Below are 16,580 nucleotides of genomic sequence, written 5' to 3' on the forward strand. Positions count from 1 at the left end.
CCGATGTGTGGGTCTTGCTCGCGCGCGCGGCTCTCTGTGCCAAATCGTGCGCAAAGAGGGAGCCAGCGGAGGGAAAGACGAGGGTCAGAGAGAGAGAGAGAGAGATAGACTGAGAGAGAGACTGAGAGAGAGAGAGAGAGAGAGAGAGAGACGTTGACGCTCTACTCTTCATATCTTGCTAAAGTATTTTCTGTCTGGTTTATTGCTGGTAGATTTTGCGAGTCCCTCCCGCCGCCGCTGGTTTTATTTTGTGATCGCCCGTTTACGACCGTCGACCGCAGATAAATAGGCTAATGCGGCGCTTGCGGGGGTCCTGCGGTTACATTGTGAGTTGAACTTGAAGAATTAATAAACACAGGGAGATGGAGGAGGCATTATTATGCAGCTTGGATACATACATGTCCCTGGACAGACGTGGACGATTCCTTGTTTCGGATGACAAAGTGCTGTGCGAGCGCAAACGTATCAATTAAATATGCAAGAATGTGGCAACTTTACCCCTCCCATTCGCACGACTAAACCGAATTATATTATGAGAATGTGGCCTAAGTGACAAACATTTGCTGGCCATAATACTGCAATGTCCCGTTTCAATTCTGCCTTTGGAGTCGCCCTCTGTCTGCCCTCACTTTCCTGTCCCTACATTATTTTAATAAACAAGGCTTAAAAAATTAAATAAAAACCTAAAATAAATCTTTAAACATTAACCATGTTAACTAGTAACTACGGTTATAAATCTGATATGGATAGAGTCTTATTAACCTCCGTCAGGGCCTTAGAAGTAAACGAAGGGGTTACTTGGCAGAGTGGTGGGTGACATCACAGGACACTTTCACAACACTGGAAAAAAGGCTGCTAACAGAATAAACCCACCAAGCAAGGAAAGGCAGAGCAGTGATCATCACCAAGGCAACCAGCCCAGAGGGAGCGTGGTTAGATGTAGGAGTGAGCATCATTCTGACCAGACGAGGGAGGTGAGAGCAGAGAAAACTGATATCTCCAGTGAAAAAACTAACATGTCCATAACTACACTAGACATTTACATCCTAGAGAGGAATGTCTGCAGCCAGGCAGGCACACTCACTTGTTGCTATGCAACTCATACGGCTGTACACAAATACTATACAAAATAAGAATGCATATCATTGCAGGAGATAAAAGCAGAACCGTTTGTACACAAAAGGAACGGATAAGGAAGAAGGACAAAAATGACTCAAAGCAATAAAGAACATTATTTTCACTCACACGATAAGCCGGGACACTTACTCACAACTCAACATGTTGCGCATGTGCGCACGCGCGCACACGCACACGCACACACGCACACACACACACAGAGGATCTTCCACCAGTGTGGCTCAACACACTTCATTGCTCCATGGAAATTTCCACTTTTCCTTTGCCTCTGTTGCCTTGAGAGACACACCGCTGAAGCAGTAACAGTAGCAGTTGCCCAGTCAGACACATGACTTATGTACACACAGTATATGTGATTTACAGCTTCTGAATGATAGGGGACCTACACAGTATATACTGACTACAGTCCAGTACAATACAGTTCAGCACAGTAGGGGGCGGGCAGACTTAAAGCTAATTTATACGTCAACGACGTACTTGAAATGTGTTGTGACTTTTTTCAGTTGAAAATATGTAATAATTTCTCACATGTGACAGGTTGTTTGACAAACTATAAGTAAGTGTTTATAACTATAAGGCCACTGGTATATGGCTTGTCAAGGTAAAGCAGGGGCCATGGAGGGTGATGAGTAGCAGTCAGCACCTAATTATATGCTACCTTTGTCTCTCTCTTTTCTAACATCACTGGTTCTGCAGCTGGGAACTAGCAGAAAGTATTCAATATTGAATGACAGATGGTGGTTCTTCTAGGAGAGAAACTACTGATGACAGAACTGTAGAGAGGGGACTGAAAATACAATTGCTCCTCAAGAAAGGATGCTTGATAAAAAAAAACGAGTTGTGTTTTATGCCATTTCTATCAAAGCAGTGGACAAAAACAAAAACACTGATTGGAATAGATATTATCAAGGGGAATATTGGTGCAACATGTCAATGGCATACTACCACTTGACTGATTAAGCCGTTGTCAAATATTAGAAGAAGAAATTGTGAAAATAGCCGAGCTACATGCTCACAACGCCTTGCGTTGAACATGAATATCTGCTATTGTCACAATAGGGCCGTGTTATACAAAATGTCCCCAGTTAAAATATGATTATTTTGGGGGTTGCGGCCTGAAAAGGTTGAGAACCACTGCTTTAAATTATTAGACATAATACTAGATTCCACAGAAGAAAACAACTTAAATCAATGAGTATACATTACATAATGTGGCATTGAAAGCCAGTGAATGACTGTGACACACAGGCAAACACATGACTCTAGAAACGCTTCTCTCATCCTGGCCGCGCTTCCTCTTCCAGCCTATCCCAGTATTCACATGTGTGCCGGCACTACGAGCAGCAGCCAATTGCAAGGCAGGGAGGAAATGGTCTTGGAAGGCTGTCAGGCAGGGAGCAGTGAATGACCATATATGGTAAAATCTGCAGTCAGCAGGACTCAGCGGCAGCAGTGGTGAAGGCAGAGGCAGCGAGGCAGTATAGACTCAGAGGTCCTGGAATACAGATTGAGCAGAGTATGGGGAAATACCCTTTGTATTAAGCACTTTAACCCTGCTATCCCTATCTTGGGCATGTCATTATAAGCAAGAAAATCTTCAAAAAGTAGCCAAAAAGTCAAAACAGCGTCATCAGTGACCATACCCTAGGTGGGTTTGCAATTTTTGAAAATAGCAAGTAGCTCATCTATATTCTACAAGCTCACAATAATGTGTCACATCGCATCACTTTGTGCACTTGTATTTTTGCTTGGAGTATGATTACGTTTATATAGGTCTTAAGTTGTTTAAACGGGGTTAATGTATTTGTATGTGTCTCTGTGTATAATGAGAATGAGAGACGTAGTAAGTAGCCAGCCGTGTGTGTTTGAGAGAGGGCAATAGAAAGTGTGTGTTTATGCACACGCCCAGGGATTTACTTACACCAAAGGTTGAGTAAAGGTGAATGGAGGATTGAGGGAATGGATCCAAATAAAACACACTCCAATTTCATTGTGCTGTTTGTATGAAGGCGGTGTCAGAGGTGCTAGCATGGAACATGCCTTTTACAGTACGCAATACACGATTTGGTGTTACAGCCATACTTTTAGACCATCTCAGAAAGAAAAGCCCAAAGCAGAAGCCAGAGATGCTAATACTGCCCTAAATATATTACACAGTAACTAACACTTGCAGACAGTGCGGAAAATGAAAATACTCCAGACAAGGAATGAGAACAGAACCATGTCATGTTTGCCTGCATCAAATAAGCAATTTCAAGGCATGGGGAATATATAAATCTATGGTCATTCACTGAGAGAGGGGGGGGGGTGCAGGAATGTCTCACTGCATGCTTGCTAGTTGCTGCATTCACACACCCACAGCTTCCTTCATATGGAAATAAGGGAATAAATTAGTGGGAATCTGAGAAAAATAGGGGAGATTGAAAGCATAAGGGAAGGGGATGACATGTGTTTAGTCAGACACCTGACACCCTCTCCACAAATCCCTATGTGTTCTGACAGGAGGCAGAAACAATGCTCATGGCTGAGTTGAGTCATGCTGGACTGCAGCACCAATCTCATCCAACACACACACACGCACACGCACACACACACACACACACACACACACACACACACACACACACACACACACACACACACACACACACAAAGAGCAAGCCAGACACTGGTCAGCTCCACTCACTGACCACTCCTATAGATGAACGTCAGAGCTCGGGTTAGGTCACAGACCCCAGACATTAACCTCTGCCCCCTGCAAGAAATGCTTTCTATGTCCAACTAGATGGAGATACAGTAAACGCAACAGACAGTGGCCTATAACCAAGGTATGCAAAAAAAGCAAGATGCCATTGTGGACGATTCAATAAAGTGAACGCAAGTGTTCTTGTGCGCCCATCATATTGTTAAGACAGAGTTGTACACTCTTGGGGCATATGAGACATATTTGGGGGGGGGGGGGGGTAGGAGCATGGTACCTCCACCTCCCCCCCACCAGAGTGTGGCAATGACAAAGGGCTTGGCTGGGAGCGAGTGTAGGACAAAGGCCTTGAGCAGCTGGCTGCCCACATAGGCTGAGAGCAGCACAGCATGGGCAGATGGACTATCCAGCCAGATGCACCCTCACACTGGGGGGAGGGCTGCGTGTCTTTGCAACAAAAAGGAAACTATACCCAATCGGTCTCGTCTGAAACCCATGTGCCCTGCAGAGATGCACAGAGCTTTGGCCATGGTGCAGGGTTAAATCCCACAAAAACACATGCATGGCGTAGAAGCATCTTCTACATTTCTGATACAAATCTATACAATGGTGCAACATCTATGAATAGGAACAGAGGTTTTGAAGGGCAACCCTGTAAAGGTGTCTACACACCAAACAGCCTACAGGAGACTCCTTCTGACTGTACACAGACTGCAAAGAACTGCAAAAAACTAAGCACTTATTTTTTATTTTATTTTTTTCAGACGACGCCGTCTGTAGTTACTGTATGGCAGTGGTGCCAGGTCTGCTCCTTATAAGCAACGTTGATCCTGTTTTCCTATAATGTTGCTAGATGTGGGTTGCTTTTGTTTGGGCTTGTTTCTGAAGTGTAGTTGCTTATTTGGCCTTGCTTTCAACATTATTTTATAAAATAACTAATGTAATAGAGTTCAGAGGTGAAACTGGTCGCGCTTTTGGGCTTATTTTCATAGACCTGGTCGCGTATTTCACTCACAGAATCTGGCAACACTAACCCGGCCGGAGGCAGCTCTGTTCTCCGTGCAGAGGAGGAAAAAAAAGAAAACAACAACACGGGCACTTGATGGACTATTACTAGCCTACTACTAGCTTTGCTTTGGATCCGATTGGAATAGGAATTGAGAGTTGAGATTGAGAATATGGTATTTAGTAAAAATATGCGACGGGAAAATGTCTCTGGCTTGTTTTGGCTTGGTTTTGGAGCAGTAGTAAACTATTCTACAACTCCCTCAATCTTACCGACGGCGAGGGGCGACTGAACAAAACTGAGCAAGTCCAGTTTTCCAGTTTTCGGTCGATAAGGTTCCCGACCCGCTGCCGAAAACCTGACGATGAGCTCCCGTTCGGCAACAGACGCTTTCCGCCGCCTTCCGCCGCCGAATCGTCGCCGAATCTGTGCGGTTAAAAGTGGCCTTAATACTGACCACTGCAGTGTATCTGTAACGGAAGTCTAGTCTCAGAACAGACTCTCCTCTCAGTCAGCCAGAGATCTGCGCTGTCAGCATTTAGGCGCTACAGATATGTCCAGTCTTGTTTTATAAAACATTACACGGGAGTTATTTGGAGATAACATAATAACAAAAGCCTTATAATACCAGAAAATACTACTGCAGTGAAGATTCCAAATTTGCGTTCATATTTCTTTTTAAATTATTAATATTTTGTTTTATTGGAATAATTATTACTAGAGACAAAAGTTTGCTCAGGCGTGATCTGGCTCAGCTGTAATCTGTACTAATTCTGATACTAGTTCTGATGTGAACGGTGTCACAAAAGGTAACTTCCGGACTTGCAAGGCTGATCTGCACCAAACTTGGCACAAACACTGTTCAGGGGTCTGCCAAGAGAATAGTCACACTAGGGCCACATGTGGCCCCCAGGGGGCCCGTCAGGAGCTCCCGGGGGCCACGGGGGCACATTTGTTCCGACCCTTACTAAACGTGGTACAAACACCATTCAGGGCTCTGCCATGACAATAGTCACACCGGGTGCCACAGGTGCACCATTGTTCCAATCCTTATCAAACTTGTGTTCCCTTTCTAATCAATGAAGGGTGCTCCATTGCAGTTCGGTGCTCCAGACTCAGTTTTCTTATTTTTTTACGCCAGCACGACGCCCGAGCTGCAGTGGTGCCCTGGTGTAAGAGATGCTCTTAGTTTTAGGCCTTCTATCCTTGGACCAGGGATGATCATAAATGCTAGATTTAATGGTCTACGGTCTTCTTAATGTAAGTATGTAATGTAATATTTATTTATTTAAGTTTATGTGTTCTCAGTTTGACACACCACAAAATAATGCGTTATTATTAACCAACAGACAAATTTTAATGATTAAAAACTTCGCTTTCAAAGTTGTGGAAAGAACAAGCTTTCATGGAGCTTGCTGTGGGAGTGCGTTGTTTGCATCTCTGGGAGCAAGCTAGGAGGGGATCAATAATAATTCATAATAATATGAATTTGGTCCATAGCTTTTTGGGTAGTTTTTTGTCACTGCATAATTGCAAATAAGTGAAATTTGTCCTCCTCATTTACCCATCATATAACCACTAGGAGCAGTGCCATTAGTACAGAGCACAGGAAGCAGTTAGGGGTTAAAAGTGTCAGGCACACTTTCCCAGGGCCGGGAATCTAACGCATGTATCAAAACAGCATCCCGGTATCGGCAGTGGAAGCTTGTGATTGGCTGAACCAGAGGTAGGGAGCGCTCCGTTGTGTTCCCCTGGACTGCGCGGAGGTGATGAAATTCGGGGCGCCGAAGATTTACTATTCTGTCCATAACGGCACATAAGTCGGTAACGGCGCTGAGTCAGCTCATGCGACCGTCGCAACGCTCGACTATGCGATGTTTCATAACATATATAATCATACACATTGTATATTTATAAGGTCAAGTATTAAACTTAATTGGGACTAATTAAGAACCATTATCATAGTTATAATAGGCCTACATTTACAGGCATTTTGGTTTGATAAGGTTGTGGGCAGAACAATTTGTCCTTGTTTGTTATTTGACTATTTTTACTTTAATTATAATTAAAGACACTTCATAGTGAATTAGTGATTATAATAAATAGCCTATGTCATGATTGCTAGATCAGATTGTGTTTATAATATAACGCCAGCGTGCCTCCATCATCTCCACCGAAAATAAGCGCTCCCCCTTGTTCCATCGTCGAAACCGGGATGCTGTTTTGATTCACGCGAATCTAACCTGGGACTTTCTGCTTCCCAGGTGGGCGCTCTACCCATTCAGCTATGGATGTACAAAGCATGATCAATGTATTTATCAAAGTCCATTTTCTTTAAAGGATCTCTAATTGACTGGTGAATATTCTCCTTTAGCTCCTCCTTAGTTCTTCAATGCATGCAATAATGAGAGGGAGGAAACACTTTGTGAGAGATTACTGCATGTCTCCATTGACAGCTTGTATGTGGGCAGATCAAAAATCAAGAGATTTTTTCAGTTTCTCACTTGCAGGAAATTGAACAGGCTTTACTTTGCACACAAAGACATCAGTCTCCGACCACTTTTAATTCAGCGCTGAAAGCAGACTTTGTTCCGTGAACACACCATCACTGTACTGCGACATGTCAGGCAGAGGGCAGTCCATTTCCAAGACGGAGACACAGAGAGGAGGACAGAAGGAGTGTGAAGCTAGCTAATCTAGCTCCCGGCTCCAACTCTGGGACAAGGCTCCGCATTCAGTGAGGTGCTGAGAGGCGTAAACTGTGTGATGACAGGCCAGGGGATCCGGTACCCCGTGCCAGAGCCGACTCATATGACACGCCAGTAATTACAGGCCCAGGTTGGATCTGTCAACACCACAGCAGCACTCGTGTCACTCATGGTGTTGTGTCTTGGACGCTGGGACACAGCGGGGGCAGTCAGAGACATTGGTAGTGTGCTGCTGGTGCTACTGCCAACGAGCAATTTGCCATCATAACATTTCCAAGGAGCAGTGTCAGGGGGTCCTGAGTGGTTAGAGCAGTCCTAGAGGTTGTGATGAGTGTTTGACCCATTGAATATTAAAAAACAAAAAGTAGATTTGCTCATGATGACAACCGGTGTAAACAACTAAATTGTTTACAGGCAAACTCTCTATAAACACTGCCTTTTTCCAAACACGCTTTGTGGTTGGAATAGAGTAATGGAAGGCCCTTATATGGATGGAGGTGAGGAGAATCAAGACAGATCCACCTCCCGGGCTTTGGTGTGGCTTCGGTTGCCATCTGTGTGAAATAGCTCTCTGCTCAATGTTAAGACCCACAGTATTGGGACTCAAAAGAGTCAGCAGTGCTGCTCACCGAATGTACTGTACGCAAAATAGTCATGAACAAAAGACTGAATGACAAAACAGTCCAGCTAGAGTAAAAAATGTACATACATCCACATTTTGTTAGTTCAAATGTCATCCTGCCGACCTGCAGATGTCACAGCTTTATTATTCCATTCATCTTATTGCTGACAAGACGATATAAAGGCTTTCTTCCCTCTAAAAATACCCTTTGGTAATCCTGTTACATCATCTGCATATGCATCAGCACACGCATAACTTCACTCTGGCAAGGGAGACAACAAAGCCTTTAAAAGGAGTTACAGCAATCAAATGTACAATTTCTCCTTTCTCCCTGAACAGCAAACACAATCTCAGCTTTAAAGCAACTTCTGATTACAGTACACGTCATCTGGAGCCAAACAGGTCATTAGGCTTTGAGGAGTAAGAGTGACTGCACTGACTGTGACGCCTTGCACCGACTGAGAAAAAAAAGAAAAAGACGATGAGACTGTATCACGGTAATCCCACTGATTCTACTAGCAGCAGAGCTGAGGAATGTGAGGGACTGCTGCAATACTCTGTGCTGCAACACATTGACTAGCCACTGGTCATCATAACATTCACACTCGCTCGCCAAGCGGCTCGCTCGGGCGCGCCCCACAAGCCTCAAGGCCTTACTGTTGGTGTGCCTGTAGATCAGCTATTTTCAGAGCACATCATTGGAAAAAGTACAACTCAGTGCTTAAAACTTAAATGCATCAATGCATCAACTGAAGAGAATCCCCCTACCACATTGCGTTTGTCTGCCTGCTAGTTTCGTATCCTATATCCATCTCCATAATCCATAATGATCGTTATTATGATTTTTTTTAGGGACAAAGTTCCCTCACGTATTCTTCTTCAGAAGTGTGCACTGCTATGCCCTGCTAAACCACGCCCATCAGGTTGAAACACCTGGGTTTTAGTTAGCGCATTCCACATCAGATCTAGTCTGCATGTCTCCACTCTCCACTGATCACCTGTGTGTCTTGTACTGAGCGAAGTACCAGTATAAAACCCACTCAATTAGGCCACCAGAGACCACACAGTCACACACCTAGAAGCTCTGCTAAATAGCAAACTGAGGCATAGCTCTTTAAAGGAGTGAGAAACCCCGCCTCTTTATTTGTTTTATCAGAATTCAGATGATGAAAATACATCTAAAATGTAGGCATGGTTATCTGTTGTTGTGATGCGAGGGGGCGGAGTAATCTGTGCATATCACCAGTAAGACTCCCTAATCGGGAGATAAGCGTCCGTCAGGTCACAGCGTGATTTTAGGGCAAAATGTGTAGGAGCAGTGTCCAAAAATGTGGTTGAAAAAATCGGCCTGATGGTGGAGCTATATGGGACATCCATATTGATGAGATGAGTGTAGACATACTGTGTACCGATTTGTGTGATTTTAGGGCAAAATCTGTAGGAGCAGTGTCCAAAAATGTGTTTTAAAAAATCAGCCTGAAGGTGGCGTTAAATGGGAGAGATCCATGTTGATGCCATGAGTGTAGACATACTGTGTAGCGATTTGTGTGATTTTAGGGCAAAATGTGTAGGAGTAGTGTCCAAAAATGTGTTTGAAAAAATCGGCCTGAAGGTGGCGCTAAATGGGAGAGATCCATGTTGATGACATGAGTGTAGACATACTGTGTAGCGATTTGCGTGATTTTAGGGCAAAATCTGTAGGAGTAGTGTCCAAAAATGTGTTTTGCAAGAATTGGCCTCACGGTGGCGCTAGAAGAGGGCCATGTGAGAAATGATGGAGGTGGAGGTTGTGGTTTGGCAGGCAAGGAGTGTGTGTGCAAAATTTGGCATGGATCGGGGCAACGGTTGCGGAGATATGAGCAGGGCAAAAGTGTGACGTGTGACAGAGACTGACTGACGGACGGACTCACAGCTGGTCGAGGTTTTGACAGTAACTGCGACCTGACGGTCGCAATTATATTCTGAAAGTAGCCACAGAGTGACTGAGCTTAAAACTAGGCACTGCAGGTGGAAAAATGATAAAGATTCCGCATATATCCCGTATATTTACCGGTAAACTAAAGATCTTACTAACAAGCCATCTAAGAGCCGTATCCATGATTTTAGCTTTCTCCACCCGTACTCTGTGCTGTTTTACCGCAACCGGAGCCTCGCAGGGATGTACACATTGAATTCTGGACGTTTAATTGTAACAGAGTGGTTCTACATTGCAGTATTGATACTTTACTGAAGTAAAAAATGTGAGTAGCTATATTTTCCACCTGTGTGTCAGACGACAGGCTGTCCACAGTGTTCTGTCACGTCATGTAAACACATGACGTCATATAAACACGTTTTCAACCTAGAAAATGGAAGTACACAGAAATAGCTACAGAGACAGCAGAAAGCTCTGAATCCACAAGCCCATGGGAAAATTGAACCATATCACTGCTCCCTATCACAAGTGACTCATTTATATATCTGTCTCAATCTGGCAGAGAGCCAGTCATCTCGGGAATTGTCATTATTCCCTACAGCCTATATGACGTTTTTTTTTTTTTCTCTCTAAAAAGATAATGCCACAACAGCATCTCATAATATCTAGGCTACATTTCACTTAAACGCCAGAGCTTAACTCTGCATATAAATAAGACTTTTTTTAATTAATGTGAGAGATCGAGACATAATTCTGTTGGTCCTCCCAGAATACAGCTAACATGCTAGTTTTCACCACCCTGTGTTAGCCATTTGTAGCCAAATGCGGTAATATCGGCGCTCCATTACCTAGCGTTGCAAATCACAGTATTTATCCCGTTAATGTAGTGCCACGTATGTTCCAAATGAACCATGTTACGTTGTTATAATGATTTAATCTATTATTTATTTATTTATTATTCAGCCGTTGACTGTTCTTCTTCTCGACTTTTGGGGGGAAAATGATCAGTTTCCTGCCTGGACCGGATGGCGAGGAGTGTCCTTTCTCACTGAGTTAGCTTAGCTTTGACTTAGAACAGTGTGTCATCGTAAACTATCTAGTTTTAACGTTCAGAGCGTTTTCTTTTTGGACAATAAAAACATTCACAGCCAGGAAAAAAATCCATCAGAAGGACACATGGAATGCTCGTTCACTCGCCGTCGGAAAATTGACTTATTAGACTATTCTAGATGACTGGCTGATGACTGGCTAACGGCTAACGCTAACGTTAGCTAGCGCTAGCAGCAGGCTAACGTAGGCATCTGTTGTATAAAAGGCGACCAAACTCTATTTTTGCTCTTCTACAAGCTCACAACGCGAGGCAGTTAAGCGTAGCCTATAGATTGTGGTTCATTATCAGAGTCAGATGATCCTTCAATCTGACTGAAGTTACACAAACACTCGACGATGTTATATAAAGCACAGTTAGCACAGTTAGCCGACAGGCTAACGGTGTTGCGCACGTAATAAATTCACTTCAACCTCGTGTTGAGCAGTTAAACCTATTTGCTACGTACGTCTACAAAAACGTTCATATTTCAAAGATAAAGTGCTTAGTGCTTACTGAAGTCTCACAGATGTCACAGTATGGTACGCTCAAGCAGAATTACCCGTATCTTTCGTATTGTTTAATAAACAGCATTTTAATCCGATCAGACGCCATTTTCTGTTGTTTTTCAGCCATGCGACCCCATCGGTTGCGAGGTGTACTGCACTTAGATACATTAATACCTTTTTAAGGAAACGACGACCGAACGGATTAAAATGCTCCTCGTTAAATAATACGATCATTACGGGACATTCTGCTGGAGCGTACCCTATGGTGACATCCGTGAGCCTTCACTAAGCAATTTATCTTTGTAATCTGACCGTTTGTGTAGACGTACGTAGCAAATTGGTTAAACTGCTCAACAGCAGATTGTGTTGAATTCACGGTTGGCGCAGCGTAGCGTCTTTACATTTAGCCCAATAATGCTAATCTACAAAGCAATAACTAAAGTTTAAAACATACATAAACCACTTTAGCCCTATGTTATACCAAGGCTATTTAAAAATAGCCGATCTACAAGCTCACAGCGCATTGCGGTGCGACGCGTTGTGAGCTTGTAGATCTGCTATTTTCAAACATTTTGTACTTTTACTTTTGGTACTTTAACTTCTTCAGTGCCATATGCAAAGTGGGACCTCTTATATTGCCACCAAAGGGTACAAAGGGTTAAAAAATAGTGTGCACGCTGGTGCACAAATTCGTGCACAGATCAAGCACTATGCATGTGCATGCTTTTCACAGCTTTCAAACAAAAAAATCCGCTTGGAAATCCGTTCAGGCATTCAGGAGAAAGGAGCCCTTATGTTTTCTTCAAATGTAAACAAACATGGCTGCCATGTTTGAAAGATGTGGTTGGTATGGGGGTTAAACATGCAATTTCGCGATCATGCCTAGTACACTGTTGGAGGTCCAAAAAAAAAAATTCAAAAATTTTTTTTGAAAAAAAAAAAAAAGATTTTTTTTTTTATTATTTTTTTAAAAAAGACGTCCAGAAGACGTCTGGCAGGGAGGTCCATAGTTAAAAAGACATTTTTATTATAGAAACGTCTTTTTTGGCAGGGTAGGTGTTAAGTACATTTGGATACCAATACTTTTGTACTTTTACTCAAGTACATTTTTAATTCTGGACTTTTACTTGTAACAGAGTGATTCTACATTGCAGAATTGATACTTTTACTTAATTATAAAATGTTGGTACTTTTTCCACCACTGTGTAAACGTTTGTGTTCTCATGCCAATAAAGCTTCTTTGAATTGAAGATTGAATTGAAGATTGCTCCCCATGTGGCGGAGTCAGGTCATTGCAGGTTAGAAATTTATTTAAAACTTGAATATCTCAAAAGTCCTATTTCAGCATGGCATCATTCTATAAGCCATATCTTCAAAACTGTTGGGTCAATCTCCACAACCAATATATCATTTTGTAGCTATGATCCCCAGCTTTCAAATGAAATGAAAGAATGAAAATGAAAAAAATTGCAATGACTGGCTCTCAGTGAGATTGGGACACATATATATAATAATATATATTAATATATATTTATAGAAAAAGTGATTTTGGGTTTCATGACTCTTTAAAAAATGGATGGAGAATGTACTCTTTGTAAATTAATATTTTAAGCAAGATAACTAGTTTTTCATCAGTACTGCAGCATGTCTGATCAATGTATGATTTCCTGCTGAGTGTGCAACTCTCAGTGGATGGAAAAGCAGTAAATAGTGCGACTAATTGCTGTCTGTGCTGGATCAGTGGCAGGATGGGATTTCAAGCCACACAGGTATGTGAAGGTATGTGGACCTTACGAGGCCCTGAGGTACTGTAGACAATGTACAGTAGCAGGCCAAAGTCAGCCATGTACTGTAACTTTACTAATATACTCTAAACCAGTGATTCTCAAACCTTTACATGTCAAGGTCTCCCCTTAACTCTAGACAGCATACAAATGGAACCCTATTTGGTTCCATTTGTATACTGTTAGTTACAGACTTGTATGGGTCAAGTATTAGACGCCCATAAAGGAACCCACAAAGTCCCTGAAATCCACTTTGAGAACCACTGCTCTAAACCATTCAAAACGACAAAAACAACAATTATTTTATGAACCTGTATCAAACCCTTTATTGGAAAAGATAAACATACCTTGTGAAGAGGAAGAACGAGGAAAGCTCCACCCCCACTGGCTTCAATGATTAGGGCAACAAATCTGGGGTTGACCGCACAGAAGGAGCTGTCCCATGTAACCCTTGATACCCGGATATCGTCGTAGCATTGGTCATTCTTTACCGCCTGGCCAAAGACATGACGGAATTTGCTCGCCCGTACAACTCGTCTGAACATATCTGTGCAGAGAAGAGGTGAGAGGATAATTCAGCATTGTTTGTTGACAAAATTAACCTTTTATCAATGAAGAGCACTGTTCAGTATGTTGTGTCAACTTTAAAACTTAACTATGAACTTAGTTTTACTAGATATTTGTTGCTGCTGAAACATGAACAGTAACACACACAGGGTACTGGAATTAGTTTACAACTTATGAGACTTTAGGGTGCAAAACATCCCAATACATACAGTATGCACTGCAGCTGGTACAACAGCTTGAGATCATGTGTGAACTTTTTTGTGTTAAACATTCCCCATCCAGATGTTTGAGGCTCTTTGACTCCAAATTTGTGTCGTAACAGACGCTCCCCTTGCCTCTCCTCTCTGACAGACCACCAACTGTCAGCAGACATGAGCTAATGTGGCTACCAATTAGCACATGGCTCAGTTGCAAGAATGGGGTGGTTATCACTGCTTTGCTCCTCCAACAACACGCATCAACTGGATACACGAACAAGAAGTTGTACAATGGGTAATGAATGTAATGATCAAATATGGTGAATTTATTGAACAGCTAGCCATACATACAAATAGATTCTTTATTATCTACACCAGGCCGGAAAGGATGAGGATTATGTTTTCGCTCCTGTGAGTCTGTCCATCCATTGGCGTGTGTTCATGTACACTCCCAGTAGGCCAAGGACGAAACTCAACCCAGATTTCTCAAATCAGCCTCATAGTGACTCTATAACAGGCTGCTCCATGTTTTGACCCATAACTGTTTGAACCGTACAGTAAAAAGAAATCCCCATGATTCCAACTCAACTCCCACGGCCACGGTTATTTGTGCCACTTTGTGATTTTCGCAAAACAACACTTTTTTTGCTACTAATAATTTTGTTCAAAACTCACGCAAATTGGTACCCATCATCTCTGGAGCCACTGGTGATCAAGATGTACAAGATTTTCCACATTCCATTTTGACTCCTACGACTTCCAAAGTTTGCAGGCCCGGTGTAACCAATCCTGGCTATAAAAAACACCTCATCTTATCTACGCGTCATAGAAGGCAGTGGAAAACTCGATTAAGCTGTCAGACGCTCTGAAATCCCTGCCCAGATCCTTACCCTAACCATAACCACACCACCAGACTGATGCATAACCTTACTAACCGTGCTTAACTTTAACCTAAACTGAACCAGCTGCAAGCTATTATAATTGGTTAAATGGTGCAGACTTTTGACTGTGCAGAGGGTCCGGATGCTGAATATGACACTGAATCCACTACCTGCTACGGCACACTCCCAATCTAAACAAAAACACTTTGTTGCCGTTTCTGCTGAAATTCTCAGCCAGGCAGACATAAAAAAAAAAGAAATCTGTTGGCAGACAAGAGAGGTTTGGCAAACAATCCTATTCCAAGAGCTACAAGAGCCATTACTCAGCCTACAATAACAGACCACCTCCAAAGACTACAGGAAAAAAGTCCAGTTTAAGATCAGTGTATAAAACCAAGTTCCAGTCGCATCTAAAACGCATGTTAGGACAAGCTAATTTAATCCTTCCTTATTGATACACTTTATGGTTCACAAACGTGATGTAGGACACAGGTTGCTGATACAAGAGACAGAAGAGATAGACAGAGAGAACAAGCATGAGATACATGCATGGCACGTTTTTCCTACTGCGGATGGATCCGATCCCAAACAGGAAGTTCATAGAGATATGGCTCAGTAGCAGGCATTCTCAACAATGTTACTTTGTAAAATTAGTCATTAAATGAATCTTTAACACATTTTGCACCATCTTTGAGGATAACAACTCCAAGACTTGGAGGTGAATAATTTGATGATAAAAAAACTGGTTATGGGTCCCCTTAACTTTTTCTCGATATTATGGTTCGGCACTATCCCTACTGGTAAATGCCGCATTTATAGAGCGCCTTTGTCCAAAGTCCTTTACAATGTGCATCACATTCACCCATTCACACACATTCAATCACCAAAGACAGGGGAGGAAACCATGCAAGGCACAAACCTGATCATCGACTGCAGTTCGGGGTAAGTGTCTTGCTCAAGGGTACATTGAAACAAGCCCAGGGCGAGCTGGGGATTGAACCAGGAAGCTTTCGGTTCCCACAAGACCACTTTACTTCCAGAGCCACTGTTTCATTAGGTTTAATTTTTGTGTAGCTAAAGTGTCTTGATAAATTAAATGAGATTCCAGCAGAGGTCTGAACAGACAAGCAGTTACCACCACCATCATCATCATCATCATCTTAAGACAGCTCAGCAGATGGGAGGATACATATGATTTAATCTTTTATTGTTATAATACTCAGTAATTTTATCATGGTGAGTTTTTCCATTATAGGGATGATCGTAAGCTCAGATGAGTGTGAAGATCCTCACGAGTGAGTCACTTGAAAACTGCTCAGAACGTACCAGTGTTCCTTCTGAGAGTTTAGTGCCAGAGGGCAGAAAGCCATATTAAGTGAACATGCTGACATTTTTGCACTTCAATCTGTCTTGAAAAAGACCAAGGTTTGGCATGTCTCACTCTCTAGGCTACAGTCTAGCAGTAG

General features: G+C 42.6%; 1 protein-coding gene across 1 annotated transcript in view; it reads right to left on the bottom strand.

Moving 5' to 3' along the window:
- The window catches only part of coro1ca (coronin, actin binding protein, 1Ca), a 62,386-nt gene that overhangs the window by 23,926 nt on the left and 21,880 nt on the right, over positions 1-16,580 (bottom strand). The window contains exon 2 of the mRNA XM_080738986.1: positions 13,817-14,016. Coding sequence (XP_080595112.1) covers positions 13,817-14,014 — 198 coding nt within the window. The 5' untranslated portion in view covers positions 14,015-14,016. The remainder of the gene's footprint in view (positions 1-13,816; positions 14,017-16,580) is intronic.

The sequence above is a fragment of the Nannobrachium achirus genome, assembly GCF_963921795.1.
Source record: "Nannobrachium achirus genome assembly, chromosome: 12".
NCBI classification, from domain to species: Eukaryota; Metazoa; Chordata; class Actinopteri; order Myctophiformes; family Myctophidae; genus Nannobrachium; species Nannobrachium achirus.